This window comes from Balaenoptera physalus, assembly GCF_965194825.1.
Source record: "Balaenoptera physalus genome assembly, chromosome: 16".
Taxonomy (NCBI): Eukaryota; Metazoa; Chordata; class Mammalia; order Artiodactyla; family Balaenopteridae; genus Balaenoptera; species Balaenoptera physalus.
Window position 1 is genome coordinate 63,840,786 of NC_138898.1, and position 16,614 is coordinate 63,857,399.

At 38.5% G+C, this 16,614-nt stretch overlaps 1 protein-coding gene across 5 annotated transcripts in view; it reads right to left on the minus strand.

Annotated features, from left to right (window-relative positions):
• TXNDC11 (thioredoxin domain containing 11) overlaps positions 1–16,614 on the minus strand; it is a 64,806-nt gene that overhangs the window by 25,168 nt on the left and 23,024 nt on the right. For all 5 annotated transcript variants that reach the window (XM_082429639.1, XM_082429640.1, XM_082429638.1 and 2 more), the window contains one exon: positions 13,888–13,981. In XM_082429639.1, coding sequence (XP_082285765.1) covers positions 13,888–13,981 — 94 coding nt within the window. The remainder of the gene's footprint in view (positions 1–13,887; positions 13,982–16,614) is intronic.

Below are 16,614 nucleotides of genomic sequence, written 5' to 3' on the forward strand. Positions count from 1 at the left end.
AACTTCCCTAACATGGGAAAGGAAATAGCCACCCAAGTCCAGGAAGCGCAGAGAGTCCCATACAGGATAAACCCAAGGAGAAACATGCCGAGACACGTAGTAATCAAAGTGGCAAAAATTAAAGACAAAGAAAAATTATTGAAAGCAACAAGGGAAAAATGACAAATAACATACAAGGGAACTCCCATAAGGTTAACAGCTGATTTCTCAGCAGAAACTCTACAAGCCAGAAGGGAGTGGCATGATATACTTAAAGTGATGAAAGGAAAGAACCTACAACCAAGATTACTCCACCCGGCAAGGATCTCACTCAGATTCGATGGAGAAATCAAAAGCTTTACAGACAAGCAAAAGCTAAGAGAGTTCAGCACCACCAAAACAGCTCTACAACAAATGCTAAAGGAACCTCTCTAAGTGGGAAACACAAGAGAAGAAAAGGACCTACAAAAACAAACCCCAAACAATTAAGAAAATGGTCATAGGAACATACATATCGATAACTACCTTAAACGTGAATGGATTAAATGCTCCAACCACAAGACACAGGCTTGTTGAATGGTTACAAAAACAAGACCCATATATATGCTGTCTACAAGAGACCCACTTCAGACCTAGGGACACATACAGACTGAAAGTGAGGGGATGGAAGAAGATATTCCATGCAAATGGAAATCAAAAGAAAGCTGGAGTAGCAATACTCGTATCAGATAAAATAGACTTTAAAATAAAGAATGTTACAAGAGACAAGGAAGGACACTACATGATGATCAAGGGATCAATCCAAGAAGATATAACAATTATAAATATATATGCACCCAACATAAGAGCACCTCAATACATAAGGCAACTGCTAACAGCTATAAAAGAGAAAATCGACAGTAACACAATAATAGTGGGGGACTTTAATAACACCTCACTTACACCAATGGACAGATCATCCAAACAGAAAATTAATAAGGAAACACAAGCTTTAAATGACACAATAGACCAGATAGATTTAATTGATATTTATAGGACATTCCATCCAAAAACAGCACATTACACTTTCTTCTCAAGTGCACACGGAACATTCTCCAGGATAGATCACATCTTGGGTCACAAATCAAGCCTCAGTGAATTTAAGAAAATTGAAATCATATCAAGTATCTTTTCTGACCACAATGCCATGAGATTAGAAATGAATTACAGGGAAAAAAACGTAAAAAACACAAACACATGGAAGCTAAACAATATGGTACTAAATAACCAAGAGATCACTGAAGAAATCAAAGAGGAAATCAAAAAATACCTAGAGACAAATGACAATGAAAACACGACGATCCAAAACCTATGGGATGCAGCAAAAGCAGTTCTAAGAGGGAAGTTTATAGCTACACAAGCCTACCTCAAGAAACAAGAAAAATCTCAAATAAACAATCTAATCTTGCACCTAAAGGAACTAGAGAAAGAAGAACAAAGAAAACCCAAAGTTAGCAGAAGGAAAGAAATCATAAAGATCAGAGCAGAAATAAATGAAATAGAAACAAAGAAAACAATAGCAAAGATCAATAAAACTAAAAGCTGGTTCTTTGAGAAGATAAACAAAATTGATAAACCGGGACTTCCCTGGTGGTGCAGTGGTTAAGAATCTGCCTGCCAACGCAAGGGACACGGGTTTGAGCCCTGGTCTGGGAAGATCCCACGTGTCGTGGGGCAACTGAGCCTGCACGCCTAGAGCCCATGCTCCCCAACGAGAAGCCACCGCAATGAGAAGCCTGTGTGTCACAAAGAGTAGCCCCTGCTTGCCGCAACTAGAGAAAGCCCGCATGCAGTGACGAAAATCCAACGCAACCAAAAATAAATAAATAAAATAAATTAAAAAAAAAAAAAAGATAAACCATTAGCCAGACTCATCAAGAGGGAGAGGACTCAAATCAATAAAATTAGAAATGAAAAAGGAGAAGTTACAACAGACACTGCAGAAATACAAAGCATCCTAAGAGACTACTACAAGCAACTCTATGCCAATAAAATGGACAACCTGGAAGAAACGGACAAATTCTTAGAAAGGTATAACCTTCCCAGACTGAACCAGGAACAAACAGAAAATATGAACAGACCAATCACAAGTAATGAAATTGAAACTGTGATTAAAAATCTTCCAACAAACAAAAGTCCAGGACCACATGGCTTCACAGGTGAATTCTATCAAACATTTAGAGACGAGCTAACACCCATCCTTCTCAAACTCTTTCAAAAAAATTGCAGAGGAAGGAACACTCCCAAACTCATTCTATGAGGCCACCATCACCCTGATACCAAAACCAGACAAAGATACTACAAAAAAAGAAAATTACAGACCAATATCACTGATGAATACAGATGTAAAAATCCTCAGCAAAATACTAGCAAACAGAATCCAACAACAAATTAAAAGGATCATACACCATGATCAAATGGGATTTATCCCAGGGATGAAAGGATTCTTCAATATATGCAAATCAATCAATGTGATACACCATATTAACAAACTGAAGAATAAAAACCATATGAGCATCTCAATAGATGCAGAAAAAGCTTTTGACAAAATTCAACACCCATTTATGATAAAAACTCTCCAGAAAGTGGGCAAAGAGGGAACCTACCTCAACACAATAAAGAAAAAAAAAAATTTTCAATAAACTGTTAGCCAGGTAACTGGCCAGTTGTAGTCTCTATTAACCATCCAGTGCAAGGTGTCAGAAAGACACCTGCAAGATGTAACAACATCTTGAAAGAGCATCTGGGTGAAGGCAGTAGTTACTGAGCAGTTTCTGTAGCTGGTCACTCAGACACTAAGTAGGTCAAGGTGACCACAGCATGAAGACTGTCGCCTGCTACACAAAGTGCTGAGTCCTTGGCCCTGTGTCCCTCAGCTACAAGGCAACCCACTGCACACACAGTCACCACTAGGCTCCCCACGAGACGTGGGGTGAGCAGAATGAATACTATCATGCTGATTCGCTGTTTGTGTGCTTTGAGTAACAAACAGCCTTTCTTTGATCCATTAAACCTTGTCTACTTTTAGCATGTATTGTAGGTTTACCCTCTGCTATCTTTTATGAGGCTAGGGTTCTTTTCTGCCACTAACAGAATGCTCTACCCCTGCTTCCTATGCCCCCGTAGGTGGAGCTTCCGCTGACCTTCTTGTACCTTCCACACACCACTGTCACCATTTACCTTGTAGCAACCACCAAGGCTGCATCGAGAATGGAAAGATCTGAAATTCCATCTGGTTTCCATTCAGAATCATCTGGCTCACTTGTGACCTTTCTGGTGTGCATTCAGATTTTTTGTTTTTGGCCACTGCCTAATGTTTTAATATCAGACTACTTTGTTTTGCTTAAAACCATTGCTTTAAATTCAGTTTTTAGTATTAAAACTTCAGTTCAGTATTAAGGTAAAGCAAACACATTCTGAGGCAAGACCTCAGTGAGGCGAAATATTAAAATTCTCAAACATGCCAGAAAGAACAAGAATTCGTTTCTTTTGTTAGCAAAAGAGAATCGTTTTTTCTTTTTATTGAAGTATAGTTGATTTACAATATTGTATAAGTTTCAAGTGTACAGCAAAGTGATTCAGATATGTACATATGTGTGTGTGTGTGTGTGTGTGTATATATATATATATATATATATATATATTTCAGATTATTTTCCACTAATAGATTTTTAACTGTGCTTTAAAGTTAATAATAAAGGGTCCTGCCAGAAGCAAAGCTACACAATTCGCACTCAGCAACTACCAGATTACCAAGACTACCAGGAGGACACTCTGAAGCATTAACTCAAGGACGTGCCTGCAGGAAGGAGACTCAGTATCTTAGGAAATAACTGTTTTCCCCGGGATACTTGGATAATGAGTCCTAGGCCCTGAGTGCACTGTCCTGTGTCATAGCCACTAACCATATGTGGCTAATGAGCGCTTGAAATATGAGCAACCGAGGGACTAAATTTTAACTTTATTTGATTTTAATTAAGTTAATGTAAAAGTGATACTCAACTCAGTTATCAGAAAATGTTTAAGTATGTTTAAGACAACATGGGTATGTAACCTGAAGCTAATATAATATTGTAAATCAACTATATTTCAATAAAAATAAATAAGTAAAATGAAACAATATAAATATTTGGTATATAAATCACTTTTTCAACTGTAAATTTTATAAACTCTAAATACAGATCAAGTATTTCCAATGAACATTTAGCAGCTGAATTGAGATGGGGCTGTTAAGTATAAAAGACTTAGTTCAAAAAAAAAAAAAAAGTAAAATATCTCAATAGTTTTTATGCTGATTACATGTTGAAATGCTAATAATCTGGGTACACTGGGTTAAATAAAATATAAATTATTAAATTAATTTTACCTATTTCTTCTTAAATTTTAACGCAGCCACCAGGAAATTTTTAAATACCTCCATGGTTCATCTTATAGTTCTACCGGACTGTGCCAAGGTGGCAATGATGAAAAAGCAGGATTCATGTAACTCAGGAAGAAGATCAGGCTAAGATAATAAGCCCATTAGCCAGTAAATCTTAATAATGGACAATTATCTGGGAAGGATACATAAGACAAAGATTTTTTCGTGAATGATTATTTTTAAGAATCCAAGAGCAGAGAATGATTATTTTTAAGAATGTGTCCCACTCTCTCCTTCGGAAAGGAAAAGGTGGGGCTCGAAACCTTGTGACTCTGGGTATAAACTGCCGAGCTTCTGAAATTCTCTCTCAGAGGGCTAGAGTAAACAGCGCTTGGTGTCCTACAAAGTAAGGTACCCAAGGATACAATGAAATAATGAGCAGAAATGCTGGAACTGAACAACATGGAAATTTTTACATCAGGACTGGCCATCTGCTCTCCAGGAGCCTTTCATGTGAGCTAATCTCTCAGGGATCATAGGACAAAATGGAATATCAGGTCAAGAAAAATACTGATAGAAGAAACTGCTAACAAATAAACCATGAAATACTTCAAAACTGAATACCACTGGATTAAGTCACATGGCTTTTAATCTGCATGGCTAAGAAGTTATTTACTCCCTGGGAAAAATTCTCTCACTTCTTTACTCTGGGAAGTAGTGACATTCCCAAAGGCAAACCTGTATTGTAGTACCTTCCATCCTTGCAACGATTCTCATTTTACTCTATACTCTGCCATTTTTATTAACTTCTACTTTCCCACTCTTCTTTACATGGTTTTGGACAAGGAAGAAAAAGGAAAACGACAGGATTATATAAAAAGGAATAACAACAGCCCCTCCAAGATTACTCAGCATTTACATGGTGATTCATCATCATTCGCTAGATGATGACTTCACACACTTCACACACTTTAAATGCATTCATCAAAATGAAAAAATCTTCAAAGAAATGCAATAGTTTATAGAAATGTTTGTTTTCAATGTATGAACTATAGCTATTGCTTGCATTTTTTCCCACAGAAATCTGACTCTGAGATTTGTATACTGTCAAAATTCTTTCTTCTTTTTTCGGCTGCGCCGCATGCCTTGTAGGATCTCAGTTCCCCAACCAGGGATTGAACCTGGGCCACGGCAGTGAAAGCACTGAATCCTGACCACTAGACCACCAGGGAACTCCCTCAAAATTCTTAATATAAAGCACAAAGCAATTATCTAGAAAAAAATCTGGCATATGGGCACCAGAGATACAATATGCACACTCTGGTACGTGCCAAAATACTGCTAAACTCTAAGTAAACATGTAACTCCTTAGCTGTGATTTTTCTCTTTCTTGTGAGTTAGGGAGGAGGGAAAGAAAAATATAGTTCCAAATACATCATTTTAGGGGAACATAAACTATAGAACTAAATATGCACTGTTCTATATACTAACATGACAGTAAACTTAACACCCTCACACCATTGTTCTCATTTAACCAGAGCATAATATTAAAATGATCAATTCAAACACGTCCCTTGTGTGTACTTCAATTAAATTCCTTTTTTTTTTTAAAAAAAAAACACCCTCAGGGAGGGAAAGACTTCACAAAAGAAACACATCTGCTTAGAAATCCCTCCTCCATCCCCTCTTATGCTGCTCTTAGGGTCTAGCATAGGTGTCACATATTCTTTTTTTTTTAAATAACTCTTTACAAATATAAAAACAATTCTTAGCTCCCAGGTCTAAAAAAAACAGGCCAAAGGCCAATGCATTTTCAAGCTGAAGTCTCCTTTAGAGGCAACTAGGGCAAAGTTCCCTCATCCTGCAGATGGGGAACCTGAAGACCAGTGAGAAGGGGTGACTGGTGAGCTGTGGTCACACAGGACATCTGCCACTAACATGACTGATCAGGACAGTCTCTGACTACTTGTTAGGAAGATACTAAAGTCTAAGGGAAAATCAGAAAACAACGTTGGTTGCTAAGTGGGAGACACAGCCAATGAGTGCAATGGGAGTTCCAAGAAGGGAGCCAGTGGATGGAAATCTCCACTTGATGTCCACAGTGTGCCAGAAATCATGCTGGCTGGGCACTATTTACAAATCCCAGAGGACTTCAGTTAGGCCTTGAAAAATTAGGAAGGCAGATAATAACTAGGGCAAGGCCTTGCATTTTAAGCAGTATCATGGGCAAAGACCAGGAGGTAGGAATCACCATATTGTGCCGCCTGCCCCACTTCCGGAGGGTACAGAGGCAGATGGAGTGATGTGGTCCTGGATTCCTATCTCACTCCTCGTTTACTGGTACGTGACCATATTAAGTTGCTATTTCTGCTGTAACAAATTACCACTAACTTAGTAGCTTAAAAAAACATAAATTTATCTTACAGTTCTGGAGGTCGAAGTCCAAAATGGGCCTCAATGGGCTAAAATCAAGGTGCAGCAGGTAATGTTCCTTCTGGAGGCTCTAGGGGAGAATGCAACTCCTTGCCTTTCCTACCATTTAGAGGCTACCTGCATTCCTTGGCTTGAGGCTACCTGCACTGGCTTGTGGCCCCTTCCGTCTTCAAAAGCAGTAATGGCCAGACAAGTCCTTCTCACACTGCATCACTCTGACACTATTCTTTGCCTCTCGATGCCACTTTTAAGCATCGTTCTGATTACATTGGGCCTACTCAGATAATCCAGGATAATCTCCCTTTCTCAATGTCAGCTGATTAGCAACCCAAATCCATAGGCAACCTCATTTCCTCTTGCCATGTAATGTAACATATTCACAGGTCCTGGGGATGAGAATGTGGACATCTCTGGGGAGCCACTGTCCTGCCTCACAGTGTCCTGGAGGCTGTTAACAACCTCAGTTTCCTCACCTGAGATAGTAACACTGAGATAATAACAGCTTCTACTTCAAAGAGTGGCACTGAAGACTGGATCCTCCAGGTAAAGTGCTCCATCCAGTATCAGCTTATCACGCTCAACGTTACATAACAAGTGGTCAAGTGGAGACCAGAACAGGGTTTGTCTGCACCGAGTTGAGTCGTTTCACTATAAGTTTGTGACTTTATTATAGAAGGTGATCCCTGAGAGGTTTCTAAGATTTTAGTGTTTTTGGTTCTTTGTCTAGGAGTCTTATTTCAGCTTAAACAAAACAAAAAAACCAAAACCCCCCAACAACCTTGAAGAAATAGGATCAAAAATCAAAACACACACATACACACTACTAAAACAGGATACCTTTAAAAAGGCAGAAAATACCACAAGACAATTAGAAAGTAAAGATGGTGTAACTTTTCAAATACGTGGGTTCAAGGAATCAAAATATCTACAAATGGGCACTAAATATAGTTCTGAGCTCTCCGCACACCTTTTGCTCTTCTCAACGCCGCCTATCTTCCACTCTCTCATTCCTTACACACTTACCTGAAAGCTGACCCCTCATTCTCCTGGGAAATCCTCCCCACCACCAGTCTTCCCTGACCTGATCCGCACGCCCCACCTCCGTGCTCCGACGAAGCCTGTCACAGACGTGTCACTGCACTCACATTGTGGGTAAGCCCACCTGTTGGCCACACTAGCTGGTGGCACCCCGATGGTAAGGAACAAGTTTTACTCCTCTTTACAGCTGTAGCACAAAGTGGATCCTCAAATGTCTGTTGAATTAATAAGTCATGCTGCTGAAGCTAATTCAAAGTGCGGGGATGTCTGTTTTTGGCCTTAGTGCTTATCTAGCAGCACTTACAAGGCTTGAGAGATGTCATAATAGGAATAAAAGCATTTCCTATGAAATATGATCACATCCTCGCTAAAATAATAGCAACATAATTAAAAAGTCAATTTTAGGTATGGGAACAAAAGGTATGGAATTTCTAATATGTATTAATCAGTACCCAGAGGGCCTCAGAACACAGGCAGTTAGTTAGAAAAAGATTTCCCTCTTTAAGTGAGTATAGTGACAACAAATGAGATTACGTGGGAAAACCAGTGACCTAGAACCTGTTTCATTCACGGAGAATTGTTAAACCTAATGCTTGGTCCAAACTCCCAAGAGTGAGACCCAGGAACCTGAAAAAATAAAGCAATTTCAGAGTCAATCTTGCCTAAGAAGTCAATCCCTTGTTTTTTCAATGACTTTAAGAATGTCACTTTCAGGATAAGAAAATCCTACTTTTCAGACCTCTTGATGTTGTACAAAGTTTCACAATCTAACAGAAAAGTGCCCCAAAAAAGCTTTGTTTGTGAATAAGGATATGGAGGAGGGAGCTTTTTGCGTCCTGACTCAATTCTACCAGCAAATCACAGCACCATCAGACGCCACCTGGTGGAGTAGAGGAACCCTACACTGGAATTACTTCTTCCTCTAAAAAATTCCTATTAAAAAAAATTCATTACAACAGTATTTTCCAAAGGTGTTCCTTAGACAACTAATGCCACAGGTTCCCTGTCAACTATGTTTAGGAATTCCTAAAGGTGAATGAAGGGAGTGGAAACGACGTCTTTAGTTAATAATTTAGTGTATTTTGAAGATGACATTTAAGTATCATGTGAATTTCAATTCAATCCATGAGGATTCTAGTGTCAGGGGACTGGGAGAAGCCAAGAAGAAAGAGTAAGAAGAATGAGCCAGGCAGGGACTCCATCCAGTCCAGTGGGAGTGATTCCTGCACACTGGTCTATGGAACCTGAAAGGCCAGGCATGAGGAGAAGTGGTGGTGGGAGGGGATCCAAAATGACTCAACATCCCTCTGCCAAAATCACTCCAACCTGAGCAATTTCAAGGTAAAGTATCCTTTAACTAGTCATTCATTCAAACTTTTAGCTAAATTGTTCGAGTTGTAGGAGAAAGACAACAAAACCTTGGCCTCAAGGCGCTCAATAAATACTGTCTGAACAAACCAGCTCAAATTCTGGTGGGACAGACATGCAGTCAGTTCCACAGCGAGAACACCATGCAGTACTGTCATCCCTTGGTGTCCACAGGGAATTGGTTCCAGCCCCCCACTTCCCTTGGATACCAAAATCCACGGATGCTCAAGTCCCTTATATAAAATGGCATAGTATTTGCATGTAACCTATACACATCCTCTGGTATACTTTAAATCAAATCTAGATTACTTATAACAACTAATAGACTGTAAATGCTAAGTAAACAGTTGCAATTACAACGTAATGCTATGGAAGTAGTTGCCAGGTACACGATACATTTAATTTTTGCTTTTTGGAACTTTCCGGAATTTTCTTTTTCCTAATATTTTCGATCCAGGATTGGCTGGATCCAAAAGTAAAGAACCTGTGGATACGGAGGGCCAACTACACAAAAAACAGCAGGTATGGAGTGCTCCAGGAAAAGGGAAGAGGAAGACCTGTGTCTGCTGGTCGGTCAAGGTACATACTATCTGGTGTAGATGCTCTTAAGAAAACAGACACAGTACTTACTTCAGGTGCTTTCAGCCAATGGCTTTCTCATTAAACTGCTACAGGTTTTCAGACTATTATTTTATTCACACACAACATACTTCACACATGATGTGGCCTTGTAAAACAAGCATTTACCCTTACCTCCACCCTCTCCAACTTTACAGACAGAGAAACTCAAACACAGAAAAGTTAAATCTTTTGTTCAAGTTTATAACCCTGCCAGGGGCAGACAAAAGCTAAGGACCAGATACTGCCAGATCCCAGGCCACGGCTTGTCCCCCAGGCGGCACTGCATCCCTTTTGAACAAAATTTGTTGCAAATTTTCTCTTTTAAAAAGGTCACTGAATCATAACAGAATATAACAACATTTTACCAGAACATATTTTTACAGCAAATAATGAAATAATCATAAGATGGAAGAAAATCAAGTAAGCAACTTAAAAATATCAACCCCTCTACCAAATTTTCTTTGGGCAAATTTTCTTTAGGCCTGTCTGGAAAGGCTCCAAGAGGAACAGGCTCTGCAGTCTGGGAAGAGTGAAGAAGTACAAGAGATGGGCTTCCCTAGGATCCTGAAACACACAGACTGCCAGCCCACAGTTAATCATTCAGCACTTTATTAAAAGGATTAACCATTAATGAGGGATGTGTAAGACCTTTTACAAAAAATTGAAAGGAAGGTTTGAATAAATTAATATCATGCTGTGATGCTAGAAAGGGAAGCTAAGTTTTATGAACATGTCAATTACCTCTAAGTCAACTTAAACATTTAATAAAATTCCAACCCAAATTCAGCCAAATGCATAGATGGATATAAAAGAATATTCCATAAAACACCAGAACTAGAGGACGCGGAGTCCAGAGTTCACCAGGTAATTACTTACAACGTAAAAAATGAAATTATATTTACTCGTATAAAAAGAGGGATGGATCTAGACCAAGAGAAAACACAGAAACAGACCCAATCACATATTAGAAAATATTTTGTGATAAAACAGGCATCATCAAGATGAAGGATAAAGAAAGCTTTATTCTGTGAATGGTGCTAACTGATTAGCCAATAAGAAGGGAGGAAAATCAATTGTGCTCTGTATTTTAAGCCAAAGTAAATACAGGCAGCATAAAGTGCCAAATAACTTTAAAATTCAAAAAGAAGTGAACTAATTAGTGACTAGATTTTTCTAAAAAAAAAAATCAAGAAAAAGAACCACAGGTTTAACTACATGAAAATATAGAACTGCTAAATAAAAAATGATACAGGTAAAATGGCTAGGAAAATAATGGACAGAAATATAACAAAAGGGTTACTGCCCACACCACTTAAGAGGAGGGCCGACATCAACTGACGAATCAGCACCAAGTTGGAGAGCAATAGGTAAAGGACACAGGTAACTGAGATGTCCCCTCTCAGCAACCCCACAGCACCCAGGCAGGATGCTTCATATATGGAACATTCTCAAAATATCTGTAGACCGATGGCCAGCTAGCTTCAAGAAACGAATGTTAGAGAGTGTCCTGGTTATTTCTAAGGCAATTAAAAAAAAAAAAACAAAACATTTAGGCAATGGAAAGATGTGTATTTTATATATGCTTGTGGCTTGGTGAACCAGGACATCTGCTTTCTACCACAACAGACTAAACACTTCGTCAGTTAAGCTCTCTATACCAAATGTTAAGTGTGTCAAATGTTCCTCAGGCCTCAATTTGTGTACACAATAGAAACACAACAATGACCTAGAATTTACATTCCAAACTGTCCCATTAAAAAAAAAGTCTGCACGTGTTTCTCTTACTTAACATTGGCTATTAATAATAGGTAAAATACCATTTGACTTCAGGGTAGGAGAAAGAAAAGGGGAAAAAAACCCAGATGCTCAAGGCAAGATTTATTTTAGGTAATCCTTCCAAATTTGTCTTTTTCTTCTAAAAATGGTTCATTAAGCTTAAGTGGGAGTTTACCCACAAAAATGGGGTGAAGAATTATTAATTAGAATGAACTCAGTTCTTGCAAAGTTCATATGCAACAGGATTTTATAAGACCCAACTAGAATCACAAGAGAGGGAAGAAATGTAGTACAGGTAAATTGAGCTAGATTTATTCTGAGAAGAAACTTCATGTAATCATTTGTGAAAATTAGTGATTTGACCAAAAGGATCGTTTTGTACCTTCAAGTAGTTTTTATCCATTTATTACCTTCCTTGCTTAAAAAAAAAAGAAAAGAAAAAAGCAAGGGTAAGTCAACTATACTTAAAAAAAAAAAAAAAAAAAAGGGAGGAAAAAAGGCTACTATCTTATACTTAGAAAGGTTTTTCCAAAAAGAAGCAAAATTTTGGAAACCTCTGAATGAAAAAGATGAATCATAAACACACAATATAAGCCAGCTGGATAACAAAACATCCTTCCAAATCTTGAAATAGCTTCTCCAACTCAAGTACTTGAATGCTGCCATCATTTTAGTGATTGACTCTAGGTTACCCTTTTATACATAATCTTCAAAGGACTTTACTTGGTTTTCTAATAAGATTTTTGAACATCTATCTGCTTAAGCTTATTTAAGTTGGTAGTATTTTGTTTTCAAAATTCAAACTCTGACTCACTGAGCCTTCTTAGTCACCTGAAGCTGTGCAGCTCAAAGTCTTTCAAGTAGACAGAAGACACACCTAATGTGACAGCTTGAGTTCCTCTCCCAGAGTCCCCTGCATGAAAAGCATGAATACAGTAGATTCTCTATGCATAAAACCTTAAGACAATGGACATATTAAAATAACCAGTAATATAATTATTTGACGTATTAATAGTATACTACTATAATACCCCCTCAAAATATTGAAGCAATGTAATATCCAGTAATAGGAGGATGACTACATATTTTTGGCTGACCTACTGAGGGAAAGATGACATGGCCATCAATCTGATCACTCATTTGGCAAATAGTGATTGAGTCCCTGCTATGTGCCAGATGCTGGAGAAAGAACACTAAACTGAAGATAGACGATCCCCATCCTCAGAAATCTCCCAGCCCAGGGAAGATGACAGACAGTAAACAAATCATCTCATAACTATACACATATTGGGTGGGCCAAAAAGTTCATTCAGGTTTTTCCGTAAGATGTTATAGAAAAACGCGAACGAACATTTTGGCCAACCCAATAAATACAAACTATGTTGAGTGCTATGAAAGAAAACAACAAATCTCTCTCCAGGGGGGTAGACTGTGGAGGTGATATTTGAGCTGGAATCTGAAGGATGAATAGGGGTTCGACAGGTGGACAGCTGGGCCCTGGGGAGGGAGAGGGCACATTTCAGGAAGAAGGACTAGCACAAAGGCCCTAGTGTGAGGAAGGAGGGGCGAGACTGGACACCAGTTAAGTGCCCACTGGCCTAGGGTAAGGGTGGGAAAGGGGCTTGGACCAGAGTGGTAACAAGGAGATGAGGAGCAGATCAAAGTATCTAAAAGAGAACTGACATAAGGTCATGGCTGATATAGAGAAAGAACATGGAGCAACACGAAAAAATGGGCAACATGAAAAATGTTTAATTTAAAAAGTAGGACACTCAAATAATACGTGATTTAGCTAAGTAAAAAAATATATATGGATTTGAGAACAGTGAACCTGGCAGTAGGCTTATGCTATGTGACATGACTTTCATCCTTATAGAAATACTTCTTGAAGAAAATGTATTCCTAAATTATGATACATCCAACTGACAATACAACCACTGAAAACTTTGACCAAGATTTGTAATGCCACACAAAAAAAGAGATTATGATATAATACAATTTGAAGTGCAAAATATATCATTGCAGACGCTGTGTGATCAAGCTACATTTTAAAAAATAATAGTCTCTAAACATTTAAGAGACTATACTTGAAATAGCACAAAATTTTGTTTGCCAGTGCACCATAAAATAACGTAATTATTTAACACAAATACAGAGAAAAAGAATCAAGAAAACTAAAATATATAATCATAAAGATAACATATGCAACAGAAAATATCAATATACAAACATTTCTGTTAAAGTACTAATGTCTTAATATGAATCATGTTTACCTTTCTTTAATGAATGTAATGCTGAAGTGAAGAAGGTCAAATAACCAGGAGGCTGGGGTGAGCCACTGAACTCAAAGTACCCGAGTACTCCAGGCTGCAGAACAAGAGCAGAATTAGGTGCCTGGGGTATCACTGGTCACTGCGTAAAGGGAAATATTTCAAAACAAGAAAGACATGCCATTATAATTTAACAACGGCAATTTGTTGCATTTCATTTTTTAAAAAGCCTAATAAGCCTTTGAAAAAAGTTGCCGGTTAGGGCTGACCTTTCCCTCCATTTAGACAAACAAGGCAAGGGATGGAGTGGCAGCAGCTTTTACAGAGGCAATTCAGAGCTGAAACTTCCTAAGCAGGTCTTTCCACCCTCTGTGGACAGTTCTCCTACATCCCTGGTTTGAAACCTCACTGTCAAGTTCAAGCACTCACTTGCTTTTGTTTAGCAACTCCAGGCAAACTAGGTCAATGATTTGTAACCTTTCTTACATTTCTTCCTCAATCTCTTCACCGCCTCACTCCAAACACACCTTCACACTTACTGGAAATCAGGCTACCTCTGACTGGCTCCACTGTTGTTCAAGGTCATCCTTTGATGGGCTCCTTCTTCCCCACCACACGCAAAGCCCAGCATTCCACAATGGCACCCCTCCTCTCTTGTCAGGTCAGTCTGCCGAGAGCCCTCTCGCTCCTCCACCCCAATTTCCACCTGCTCATTCCATTTCTCTAAGCTTAGCACAGAATACCCCTCCATTCTGCCAAACCAATTAACTGTCCCCACCAGACACATTCTGCCTTCTTGTTCAGAATAATTTCTTCCTTCTTAGAAAGGCTCGTAGGCACTCGTTCTGTCTGGTTTTGTTCTATATGTTTTAAAAGCCCAACTGTGAGATCCTTAAGGAAAGAGCGCTGGGCTTGGAGTCAGAAGACTTAAGCTCAAGTCTGACAGTTAAATGATACTGAGTGAATGCTTCAGTGTGAAGCTCAGTTTCCTTATCTGGCAAATGGGGACCATTCATCATGGGGTTACTGAGAAGAATGAGCCTGATGAACTATAAAGCACTTGGAAAATGTAAAGAGTCCTTTCTAGCCCTAAAACACACAGCACTATGTTTTTAATAAATAATTTTGGAGGTGATTTGATCATTGGGACAAAGTCAGATCCAAAAAGTAAAACAGAAATGTAACCTGTTGGTCAAGTTTAAAATCGGTATGTTGTATAAAAGAGGAAATTTCTGATTGTAGTGGAACATACTATCTTTCAAATCTAAATCACCTATTAATTCTAGTAAGATTCCATTTTAAACAGATCAATTGGTTTTCACTCTGGTAGAAACTGAGATAGTCAGAATGTTTAATCTTAACATCTAAAAAAATCTAGCAAATAACTAATTTCTCAAACAACTGAGGAAATCAGAAAGTAAAGTCACTGAAACAGGATTTTCTTTTGCTAAACTCCTTAAAATGTTTTCAACAAGCTGATCCAGAATTGGCTCAATGTAGAATTACACAGTGTTTGGGTTCTTAAGGTTTCAAACCAGGCTATGATGGTGTATAAGCCTTTCTACCATGAACAAAGGAAGACAAGATCTTCAGAAATTTTAGTCACTTAGTTAATACTGGATACAAGATAAAAATGAAAAGTAACATAAAGAAAATAGACTCATTAGTTTATTTCAATTCTGACCAATCTCCTAAACCAAAACCAAATGGAATAATTGGTTCTAAATATTAGGAAATGTTTCATGGCTAATAATTAAATGAGGTGAGTTTCAACCTCTTCTCCCATCATGTTATCTAAGGTGGCTTCACAGCAGGAGACATATAGCCCATAAACATGTATCTCTCTACATGCATGTATGCAACTACATATGTGTTTATGTAAATACACATTAATGGAAGTAAAAACGATGTGAATTCTGAGTCTTCATGAGAAACCCAGATTAAACCTTTAAAAATGAATAAAGGTTAGACCATTTGCAGGGGTCCTTTACGGACCTTTCTACAGTGTAAGGGTTTATTCTTGTTGATGGCACCACTGCTGCAGTTTTCCAAGGGGCTACATAGCTTCGGTGGAAGAGCCTGTATCCTCAGAAGACCTGGTACTAAAATTTCCAAGTAGTTTGACCAAAGAAATTCCACGAACAATACAAATAACCCCATAAGTAAAATTATTTTTACTTTTCATTGCCAAAGAAATGAAGATCATAAGATTAAACAACTATATGAGAGGATTAAAGGTTGTATAAATTATAAAATACTAGCTCTTTGAAACACAAGACGGGTTTCCCGGGTGGTGCAGTGGTTAAGAATCTGCCTGCCAACGCAGGGGACATGCGTTCGAACCCTGGCCCGGGAAGATCCCACATGCCGCAGAGCAACTAAGCCCGTGTGCCACAACTACTGAGCCCGTGCTCTACAGCCCGCGAGCCGCAGCTACTGAAGTCCGCACACCTAGAGCCCATGCTCCGCAACAAGATAAACCACCGCAATGACAAGCCCGTGCACCACAACGAACAGTAGCCCCTACTCTCCGCAACTAGAGAAAGCCCAAGCCCGCGTGCAGCAACGAAGACCCAATGTAGCCAAAAAAAATAAATTAATTAATTAAAAAAAAAAAAAAATATATATATATATATATATATAAAATAAAACACAAGAAACAGGCAAAGTATATTTTAGGTACTATTTTTCAAATATCCACAATACTGTGAGTCTGTATTAGATTTTGAA